Source organism: Sabethes cyaneus, chromosome 2 (genome assembly GCF_943734655.1).
Source record: "Sabethes cyaneus chromosome 2, idSabCyanKW18_F2, whole genome shotgun sequence".
NCBI classification, from domain to species: Eukaryota; Metazoa; Arthropoda; class Insecta; order Diptera; family Culicidae; genus Sabethes; species Sabethes cyaneus.
In genome coordinates, this window is record NC_071354.1 from 37941669 (window position 1) to 37953898 (window position 12230).

Below are 12230 nucleotides of genomic sequence, written 5' to 3' on the forward strand. Positions count from 1 at the left end.
AAATTGTTTACGCTCGATCACAGTCGTTGTTGTGGTTCGTGGCAATTTCGTGACAATGAGTTTGGAACGTGTTGTGGAAAAAATCGAGCGCACGATGTACGAACACTTCGAGGACAAGTATTTATATTACTTCGAACCATTCTTTGAAGAACTGCCATTTGAGGTTGATCCATTACTTTCCTTGTGCGAATGATTTTAGAATTTTTGAATTTTATATCCTTCTAGCTGATGGTCTATTTGCTGAAGTTTCTAAATCCCACCGACCGCTGTGCTATGGCACAAGCTTGCCAAGGATTCTATGAAGGTCTCAAGCATCCGGTGATGCTTCGTTCCACCTGGCTGCACATCTACGAAGTCGAGTTCGAGGACAATATTGAACCGGTGCGCTGTCTACTAACAGCTTTCCGTTATTTTCCAAACGTCAAGCTAACAAAAATAATGTTCCGTAACCGAAGCGACTTTTGGGCAGAATTCGGTGAATCCATAGAGGAGTTGTGGTTCGATAATTGTATCTTATGGAAACAAAAGGTGCTGTCGATCCTCCGTTACACCTTCCGTCTGAAAAGACTCACAATCGAAAACTGTCCGGATTTGTTCCGTTCGTGGAAACAGCTAAAAAATCTCACGGTGACGTACTGCCCCACACTTCCGAATCTTACGCACATCAGTCTGGCGGGCAACAGCCGGCTCGAGCAGCATCATTTCGATTTCATTGTTGGTATGGCGCCAAAGCTTGACTCGCTAGACGTCTCCAACTGCTTCAAGGGGGTAGAAGCGACGCAACGTTTTCGCATGTTGGATCACATCTTGCACTATGTGGAAGAGTATCAGCACTCGATCAGACACTTTTACATAGGCGACACACCGATCGACAATTTGTTTCTGCGCCGATTGGCGGCTATCAAGGAGCTGCAGTTGAAAAGTTTGAGTTTGATGGTGTGCGAGAAGATTCCATCCTCGGAAGCTGGAATCGTAGAATTGATCGATTTCCAAACTAATCTCACCTATCTCGATCTAACCAGATCGCTAGCTCTAAACGATTCCTGTTTAATACAGATTTCCAACTGCATGCCTTTGCTGGAAACTTTAATCCTCAACCGCTGCTGGATGATCACCGATTATGGAATTTTGTCAATCAAAAAACTAACCCGATTGAAGCACATCGATTTAACCAGTTGCGAAAGAATTTCCGACGTTGGTATTTCCGGTGGGCTGTTGAATCATAACCGGCAGAAGCTGGAGAAGCTTTACCTAGGTTTACTGGCCAGTATTGGTGAGGTGGTTTTTACCAAGATTTCATTCGAACTGACGAACCTGGCGGTTCTGGACTTGGGAGGATGTTCCAACTGTATCAACGATCGGTCGATTCAGTATATTTTCTACCATATGACCGGCCTGAAGGAGCTGAATTTAGATTGCTGTGCGAAGGTAAGTTATTAAGTGATTTTTTTAACGTTAAGTTTGAATACCTGTTACATCTGGGTTTATTACTATGTTTATTCCACCATCATAATGGATAAAGCAATTGGTAGTTCTCTGTTTCACGTTAGTGCTTATTAACATGTTCCTTACAATCGCGTGGAAGATTTGTGACTTCTAGATACCCACTGTTACTCATGCTACTGTATTTTTGGCCGAACCAGTAAGATTGCACAAAGAACCAATTGAATGGTCCTTGGGATTAGCATGACATTTTCATTGTGCAACTTCTACTGATTCAATACTTTCGAAATTGACTAGTAACGACGCCGACCACGACCAAGAGGCTGTACTCCCTGGTGAAAAACAAGGAATATTATTAGTTTGATGATTTTTGTTGCTAGAAACTGCGGGTGAATTTACCGTTTCATTACAAAAATCATGCAAGTAACGTATTTCGGTTCCCAGCCACCACGACCCGAACTCCTATATTCGGCTTCTCACCTAAGTCAAATCTTATTGTAAATTAAAATATAAATTACTATTCAAAACTGTTGGCTCGAATTTAAAAGGGCGTAATTGCCACGGCCTCGGAAAAATGTTGTCAAAACATTGCAACGAACGAGGTACTAAAGCAAGTGATGCTGATCCCTTATAATAAAATACTCAGAACCTGAACACCTCAGCACCATGAGCGAAAACTAAGTATAATAATTTGCTTCATGAATCAGAACAAAATTAGGTTAATCACATTGACCACCGCGAAACAATTTCAGATTCTTTGCGATTGTTAGGAAGATGTGGATCATCGCACATTGTTAAATGGCTCACAATATCTGACAACAAAAATACTTTGTAATATATACTAGAAATTGGTCAAAAAACACGAAATGGATCCGAGGCCCGGAGAATCGTGTGTCATATACCATTCGATAGGATTCGCCGAACTGAGTAATGGCCTCGTTCGCCAAGGGGCCTAACAGTTTCAAAAAGAGTTGAATTTTGAGCAAACCTTGAGATCTATATCATGTGATATTTCATAAATTTGCCTTGAAACAACTAACAAATGGCCCGGTTCTGTAAAGAAGAACAGGGCTTTCAAATGGAGTAAAAATGTTTTTGGCGGCCATCTTGGATTTGATCGCCATATTGGATTTTATCAAAAAATTGCCGTTTTCACCATGAGCCCCCCAAGCGATTTTCATTTTAAGACCACCATTGGAAAGCTTTGCTGGGAGAAAAAATGCTTTAAGAAACATTCATAAAATTAAGTGTGCAATGGCATTAACTAAACATTAACTAAAACAACCAGTTATTTGTAGCAAGGTTCACAATTTTCATATAATTATTGTGATATTTCCAAAATTTGCTACAAAACAAACTACAAACGACACGATTTTAAAAAGAGGAGAGATAGAGTTTATAAACGGAGTGAAAAAAACTAGGCGGCCATCTTGGATTTGGCTGCCATGTTCGGTTTTATCAATAAACCGCCGTTTTCGTCATGATCCCCCAATTGATTTTAATTTTAAGACCATCATCGTAAAGCTGAGAAAAAATGCTATAAGGAACATTCATCAAATTACATGTGTAGTGGCATTAAATAAACGAAACAGTTAATTATCTGTATCAAGGTTTACAACGCTCATATAATGGAATATCTTGCAACAGAAAATTAATTGATTTACACTCAAGTCTTTTTTTACACGGTTTATTTTTACGATTTTTGAATTAACGCGGTTTTTAGGGGCCGTGCAATAATTACGTAAGGTCTTTTTCCTCATTTTTGAACCCCCCCTCCCCCCTATATAAGATTTTGTAAGATTTTGGCCAATCCCCCCAATTGAAACATCAAAATTCAAGTTTTATTTGAAAAGCTAGACATTGAAAGAATATTGAAACAGCTAACAAAGTTCAAACAAGTTCATAAAAACCAAAATTCAAACATATTCATAAAAAAACAAACAATATCAATTATCTGTTGTAAATCCCTTTATGGCCCACTCACGAACCGAACGTATTTCAGCATTGAGGTTGTCAATAAATGTTGGTGTATGCTCAGAAACTCACTAGCGTTCACTTAATTCGCATTGATCCAATCTAAATCGTCTGAACACGTGTCCTCGTCAAGTAGTGAACTTCTTTGCCTCTTCTAGATGACACGCGACATGGTCTTATGTTGGAATTGGCACTGCGTTGCGTCTAATGTACAGATCTGTAATGACCATCCGCGATTTCCTTTGAAGCAAAATACTGACCCCACTCTGGTCAGATGCGGCAGGCAAGATCTTTGGGAACAGAAGAACAATACATCCCAAGAAACATTTTTGTTGTATAGTAGCTTATCAAGCACTTGTTCCATTGGTGCAGCTATACATTAGTTGAGTAAGCTACTTTTAAACAAAATCATGATATCATAAGGGATTGCAGCTGCCTTGCGGGATTGGGATAGGCAATTGCAACGAAATATGTTGGAATAATTGCATAAACCGATGACAGAGGCTCTGGAACAAGTAGGCCAACTGCTGTTTCCTTGAGTGGGCAAGGCTAAAATACTCAGCAGGTTGCTACGCATTTCCTTGCAGCATGAAAGATTTCGATACTTCACAACTTAACTCATCAATTTAAAAAAATTTGTAACAAATAACACGAGTGGCTATTAAAAATGTGACTTTTTCATAATTTTTTCGCGTGTGAAAATCTTACGTAAGAAATGATTAAACCCCCCTCCCCCCAAATAAGATTTTGTAAGATTTCGCGGAACCCCCCCTCCCCCCATTATGCTTTACGTAATTAGTGCACGGCCCCTTATGACGATTTTTGAATTAGGCCATTGCAAATCATATTAAAAGTTTTTGTCACCCCCCCCCCCCCTTGGAAATTGGCTTGAAAAATCGGGGGGCAAAAAATAATTTGTAGGATATGAGTTAAATTTGTTTTATAAAATCAATTGTCTGTGGACTCTACAGTCTGAAAAGCTTGAAAAATGAATGTACGAGTTGAGTTAACGCTTCTAGCATGAAATGGAAATGGAAATGCAAACAGCGGAATTTCCGAAAATCGGCCAAAAAAATTTTCTTTCGTTTTTGTCTTTTTTTCGTAGATTTTTGCTTGGAAATTAACAACGTATATTTTAAAAGCAAGAATAGATTTGGTTTTCACGTTTAAACATAAAATAAAAATGCCTAAAATCCATATTCTTTTGCTCGATTAAAAATATCTCTTTGTTTTTTTGCCTCCCCCCCCACCCCCCCCCCCCTTTTTCAGTGGCCTAAAACCGGAGGGACAAAAACTTTTTAAAATATTTGTAATGGCCTTAACACGGTTTTTTGAATTAACGCGGTTTTTTTAAATCATTTTTCGCATTAACGCGGTTTTTCAGCGATTTTTAAATTCGAGCGGCTTTTTTGATGATTTTAAATTAACGCGGTTTTTTACGTCGATTTTTGAATTAACACGGTTTATTTTATGACAATTTTTGAATTTACGCGGTTTTTTACAACATTTTTAGAATTTACGCGGTTTTTTTACACGGCACGTATCCCCCGTGTAAAAAAAGACTTGAGTGTATTTAGTTAATGCCATTGCACACCTAACCTGCTGAATATACACTCAAGTCGCTTTTTACGCGAAGGGTACGTCCCGCGTAAATCAAAACCGCTTAAAAAACCGCGTAAATTCCGAAATTCGCGTAAAAAACCGCGTAAATTCCGAAATTCTGACTTCAGTGTATTTTATAGCATTTTTTCTCAGTTTTTCGATGGTGGTGGATGGTTTTTGGATGGTCTTAAAATTAAAATCGGTTGGGATGCTCATGGTGAAAACGGCCATTTTTTGATAAAATCCAACATGGCGGCCAAATGCAAGATGGCCGCCAAAATTTTTTTTACTCCATTTGAAAGCCCTGTTCTTCTTTTCAGAACTGGGCCATTTGTTAGTCGTTTCATGGCAAATTTATGAAATATCACATGATATAGATCTTAAGGTTTGCTCAACATTCAACTCTTTTTGAAACTGTTAGGCCCCTTGGCGAACGAGGGGTCCACTGTTTCGAGGTATCAAAAGTGTAATTCTTATTTTTTAACCATTTTCAACCAATTAAGAGCAAAAGTTCCAATATTTGAAAGGTATTGCTACATAGTAGATCACTCTTAAATTAAATATTTTTCGATCGGATGTTTTATTTAAAAGTTATATGTAAGCAAAAACGTAAAAACCACATGACGCGATTTTCTTTGGAATCGTTTAACCAATTTAAATGATTTTAGTATCAAATGAAAGTTCTTACTTTTGCAATTGTGTCTGTCTTTGTTTCATTGAAAAAGATTAAGCGATATAAATGTTATGTCTGAAAATGCGTTTTGACTAGGCTTCAATTAGTCGAACGTTTCTCAAAGATGCCCAAATCGATTTATGCACTTTTAGTCTTATTTGAAAGGTAATATAGCCCCATAGATCACTTATTTTACTTCATTTTATTTTATTGGTCATCGACCCTGCGCCGAATGAATTATGGTCCTCTAGTACTGTCGACGCTAGGCTACCGTTCTCCGATTTCCTTGAACCCCAGCTGACTGTGCATCGTGCTCGAGAGCGCACAGCCACCGGGTCCGGGTCTGCCCCGAAGTCTACGGCCTCTTCCTGGTTCTCTGCTGAAAACAACTGTGGCTACTCTTTCGTTGGATATTCAGGCCACGTGCCCAGTCTATCGCAGCCTGCCATATTGTACTACCTTCGCTATATCAGCATATTTGTAAACTTGATACAGCTCGTGGTTCATGCGTCTGCACCACATTCCGTTTTCCATTTTGTCACTAGGTATTGATCGCCGAATTTTAGGCTCAAAAATCCAAAGCACTCGTTGTACAGCTGCCTTCAGCGGCCATGATTCATGTCCATACAGGGCCACCGAGAGGATGAGTGTTCTGTAGAGCGTCAGTTTTGTGCAAATTTGCAAACTACGGAACTTCAGGTGGTTTCGTAATCTGTAGAAAGCCTAATTCGCAGCTGCAATGCGTAGTTTCACTTCGCGGCCTTGGATCGTTGTCATATGTCACGAGCGTACCAAGGTGCATGAGTTTCTCAACTGCTTCATATCGTTCTCCATCCAGCTCTACCTTGGCACCAATACCGTTTGGACTCCTGCGTTGCCTGCCAGCAACCGTGTACTTCGCTTCGTCGGTGTTAATGGTAAGCCCCAATATCTCTGCTTCCCGTTTAAAAGGCCTAAGGGCTTTTTCCACTGCTCTACGGTTGATTCCAATGATATCGACGTTATCCGCGCAAAACCAAGAAGCATGTGAGATTTCGTGATAATACTCCTGTTCTTTTCTACTTTAACTCTTCGTATTGCACCTTTCAAGGCAATGTTGAATGGCAGGTTAGAGAGTGCATCCCCTTGCTTAATTCCATTCAACGTCAGGAAAGCAGCTGAGGCCACACCTGCTATTCTGACGCATGATTTTGACCCATTCTGCGTCACACGAATTAGAATAATTAGTTTCATCGAAAACCATGTTCTAGCATTATCTGTCACAGCCCGTTTCATTTGACTGAATCGCACACCGCCTTAAAGTCCACAAACAGATGATGCGTCTGCCAGTTGTACTCCCGTAGCTTGTCTAGTAACTAATGCAGGGCAAACATCTGATCCGTCGTGGAGCGACTCGCTCGAAAACGAGCCTGGTACTCACCGACGAAGAACTCCGCTAACAGTGTCAGTCTAGAGAATAGGTTACAGGAAAGCATCTTATAGGCAGAATTAAATAATGCAATACCTTGATAGTTTTTACCCTCGAGCCGATGTCCTTTTTGAAAATAAAATGAGGCCTTCCAACCACTCCTCCGGCATTTGTTATTCCTCCGAGATCCTGACAACGATCCGGTGGTTTGCCCTGTACAACCGCTCACTCCGTTGACATTCACGTCATGTTTTGGGAACTCTCCATAGGTCCTTTCGAGTCTATCGTAGAACTTGTCCTTGTCCGTTGATTAGGCTGTAGTTTGGGAATTAGTCCTTAACGTTCAACACTCACATACGGCGATCTACGAGCCTACACCGGATAACTCGTTGCTTTTATTGTCCCACCACTGCGTAATCGACCCCATATATGACCGGTTATACATAATTCTTAGTTTTTCTGCCATAAGTCAGGAAAAAATATATGGTACGGGAGGGTATTTTTTCGGCCTGTTTCTAAACTCAACCTATCTTCATTTTCTTCCGCTAATAAAAATACTTTGCCGATATACAATTTTAATATGTTATAACTATTTTTTCTAGACTGTAAGTAATCTACTGTTTTTTTTTACTAAAAGAACGTCAAAATCACCTGTCCTTCCACCCGAACTAGGCTATAGGCCGAAGATGCAATCCCTTAATGGGCCGAAAATACCCTCCCGTGCCCTGTAAAGATTTGGATGTGACGAACAAGATCTTTTTTAATGTTTTACATGTGCGGAAATTTGCTTCCGATTTTATTAAAAATTCTTTGTTTTACGATGTGATGAGATAATGAGATAATGATTTATGATGATTTGATATGATTATAAAGTTAGTAGTGTTCTAGAAAATCAACTTTTTTGGTCGTGACTCAAAAAAATTTGTTTCAAAAATAACTCACAGGGTAGAACACAGTTTTTCGGATTTTTCTATGGAATTGCCCACCAAAAATTTTACGGAAAACTTCATCAGTAAAACTATGAAAATCATACAATTCTAGTTGGAGTTTTTTGAGAAAATATTGAGTTCAAATTATTTAAATTTTGTTTATAAACTAGGGTCGTTCATAAAATATTATAAAATTCTGGAACTTGAGCCAAAAGCTATACGATAATTGTGAAAAACCCCGGTGCGGTTGATTCAAGTTGTAATATGTAATATCATAGTTGTAGAATAGTGAACTGATTGAGCTACAGTTAGTTAAAGTTACTCGTGAAACTCACAGGAACATGCCGCTGCTGTTTTTGTAGCCGCCTGAGCACGAAGAGTCAGATGGACAGTTCTTGCGGAATAAACATAACGCTCAGGTCATGATAATTCCTAAGCAGCGAGCAATTTTGGCCATCAGGCTGAAGTAGCAATTCAAGAATCAAAAATTTTAGTAATATAAGGGAAATTCAACAAATATAGGGGGTAAAATGATGTACTCAAATTTAGAATGAAAAATGATTCTGAAGCAACAGGGAGTGATGAATAAAGGTCCGCCCTTTGGATTAAACCATATTAATGTAATTGTAATGGCATGTAATTTTTCACGATATTTTTTCATCATTTCAGCTTACAGATGCCGGCATGACGGGAATCGATTTGCCCGAGTACGCTATTTCGATTTGGGAGTACGAAATTAGTTTTTCCATTGAAGATCTCAAACGGTTGCGGTACCTGAACTTGCACGGATGCTATCGCATAACAGATTACGCTTTCAGACGGAAATTTCGCTTGATAGAGTTAAGAGAACTCATACTGGAACGATTACAGGTAAATTGTTTGTGTTTTGATTAGCTCTGTACTGATTTGCAATATTTCCTTTTTCTAGATCACTGAGTACGGCGTAGAAAAGCTCGCGCTAAACTGTCCATCCTTAGAAATCATAGACTTTAGCGAGTGTCAAAACGTCAACGATCGCTGCGTGGAAATCGTCGTCAAAGGATGTATTCGACTGACCACTCTTAAACTGCAGAACTGTCCCTTAATTTCCGACCTGGCTATTGATTACATTGTGCAATACAGCAAGACTTTAAAACAGTTGAACATTCGTGGATGCTACAAAATTTCTGCCGAAGCGGAGGAAAAACTCAGTACCGTCAGAACTTTGAGACACGTAATTGCAAATGAACGAGAATAGTATAATCCTTCAGGGGAAATTGTGAAAAAAAACCTCATCAACCGGACGGTAGTCGGTAAAAGGTAGCCTAGCTAAAACATAACATCGGTGCAGGTCAGGAGAAAAATGGTTAAACAAAACAAAAACACCGGAGATGCATGTAATAAAAATATTAAATCATATAAATTTACTCTTTATGCTTCGTTTTGACGCTGCCGACGGCCTTCTTCCCGCTGGCTGGTTGCGGCTACTGCTGCGAGCTTGCCGAGAGGTTGAGTGGACCTGCGTTCCAATCGCGCGGCATTTTGTTCTTTGGTGGTGCTACTACTACTAGCCATTGTGACGGGGCGGTACTTTGGCTTTGATCTCCTGAGAGGTTACGATAGGTTATACACAAAAAAAAGTGAACCGAACTGACCTAATCAACCGGTTTCCGTCCGCCGCCGGTGTCGGTTGGTTGGTCGGTCGGTCGTCGGTCGGTCAAGTTGGACATAGTTTATAGTTGATGGTTTTGCCTAGGAGGACCTGCCTGTTGGAGGTTTTCAGGGCAATTGGTTGGAATAATTAGTCTGGTTTGGGTGAGGGCTTTTGGCTTTGCATCCTTCATGAAAATAATTAGTTGATGGAACCGGTCAAACCTTGGACCGCACAGGTTTCGGAGAATAACCTGCACCCTGAGAGAGAGCTCGATAGTTCTGCCAGAAAAAAAACAAGCTGTTTCAACATAAGATTTTATTGAATACCAGCATAATATTCAATAATATAACCTCGAAGCTCGAAGCAATAATATAGTTCAAAATTGGAAATTTCTGTATCCTCGGAATCACAAATATCGTTTTCTCATTGAATAATTCTTATGTAAATTCTCTATTAAACATTTTATGCCATAAAAGCCATAAAAGAACTGATACTCATGGTAAGTGTTCAGCATTTCATACTGTCAATGAAATAAACAAACTAGTTTTGCAGTGACAACAGCTTGCTTTTGGTGATTCTAGCGATCACCAGATTTATACTGATCATCTGTTCAACAGACCCAACAGAAATCTACAGAAATCTTGAAATTATCGGCGGGAATGTTGATTTCTCAATTTCCAATATCCAACATTTGTGCTGCTGCTTGATATCTTTTTTGTAAAAGTTGACTTTATTTTTAGTTGACTCTAAAAGTTGAGGGTGTCGTCTTTGAAATTGTGTTAATTGAAGTTGAAATCGAACAATTTGTAGACCTCTTTGAACCGCAATTCCATGAACGGGATTAGGCTGAATAGTTATACGAAGTTCCTAGTTCCTACGTTTCATTCAGGATTATACCTATCCAGTTTACTCAAGACAGGATAGCGAGAAAGACAATGTCGTTCGTTCTAAAATCGTTCTAGGTACGCACATAGCTTTAGCGTTGGCACGTCTCCTTTCAAGAGTCTCTAAATTAAGCATGTGGCGTCGTTCCTCATGTGGCGGCAGGTTACGAAAAAGACATATTCTGCGGTCTCCACCTCGTTCACGCTTTCGGGACACTCGGGGGTCTCCATAATCCCGAACTTATGCAGATACTGTCCAGTTTCCTGGTACGCATCCAGTCGATGCTGATAGAGTGTGTAGCCGTCAACTCAACCTCTTCAATTGATTCGCCTTCCAGGGTGATGTCGTCTGCGAAGCCGACAATCACAACCCCTATAGCGAACTTCAACACCTTGTCGTACATAATGTTCCACAACACCGGGCCCAGGATGGAACAACAATGGTCATTTACACCCCCGGTGTGCTTCACCAGCCTTTTGAGGATAACCCTCGCAAGGACCTTGCCCGCGATATCTAGCAGACAGATCGGCCTGTATGACGATGGGACGCCCGGAGGCTTTCCCGCCTTTGGCAAAAGAACCAACCTCTGTCGCTTCCATCTATCTGGTAAGAAAATTTCGTCCAAACATTTCTGCATTACTTCGGTGGCCTCCTTGATAGCCGTTTTGACGGCCATGTTCGGGATGCCCTTCAATCCCGGTCTTGCTCACCTTTAGGGATTGAGCGATCTCAATGAGTTTCTCATTCGTGACACTCGCCTTCACGACCTCTAAGCGTCTAAGCCGCCTTCACTCACGTAATTATGAATGTTTGCCTCGTTGGCCGACTATCCTGCACTATGGTCTGAGATACTGGGACGTCGGACGTGGAGTGATTCAGCGGCCGGAGGCCAAGGTTTTGGCTTATGGCGCGGAAAAAGACCCTCATTGATCCACCCCAGAATCTCTGGCGATTGCTCGACGGGCGCCTTCACGCCCTTGGTTTTGGCCATCACGATTCTATAGGCGTCACCCCACGGGCTCGTATCGGCACTAGTGCACAATCTCTCGAAGCAGGCTCGTTTGCTGACTTTAATTTCACTCTTGAGTGCCACCCTTGCGGCGGCAAGTGCCGCATGGCGCTCTGCCCTGTCTTCGTCCAACCGGGCTCTTTGCATCCTACGTCGTGCGCGGAGGAATTCCCTGCGGAGGTTTTCTATCGCATCCGTCCACCAATAAACTGGTCGCCTTCCATTTCTAGGGTGACCCATCCTAGGCATGTAGCGTCACACGCACGCGAAAGTACCGCTATTAAATCATTGACGTTTGAGTCGAGCATAATGCGTTCATCACGCTCTCGTCGGATCGCTTCCGCAATGATGTTTTCCATCCGCGGGTGATTGAAATGTTGTTTCTACTCGCCACTTGCTGTCTTGTCCTATGAGCAACGCCGTAACGGACCGCCTGGTGGTCACTGTGAGTGTAGCCATCGTCTACCCTTCACACTTTTATCAGTCCAGGGGTGCAGAAGGTTACGTCGCTAATCGACTCAGCACCATTCCTGATGAAGGTACTTTTAGTGCCGACGTTTGCTAGGTCTACGTTGAGCTTTGCCAGGGCCTCTAACAAGATCCGACCTCTCTGGTTTGTGCGGCGGCTTTTCCACTCCTCCGCCCAGGCGTCGAAGTCGCCCGCCATAATCACG

General features: G+C 41.2%; 1 protein-coding gene across 1 annotated transcript; it reads left to right on the plus strand.

Annotated features, from left to right (window-relative positions):
* The first annotated feature begins 55 nt into the window (after nt 1–55).
* LOC128735305 (uncharacterized) lies at nt 56–9266 on the plus strand. The gene is made up of 4 exons (XM_053829795.1): nt 56–163; nt 226–1428; nt 8699–8899; nt 8958–9266. Exons 1-4 carry the CDS (start codon nt 56–58, stop codon nt 9264–9266), a joined length of 1821 nt encoding a protein of 606 aa, XP_053685770.1.
* The last annotated feature ends 2964 nt before the right edge of the window (nt 9267–12230 follow it).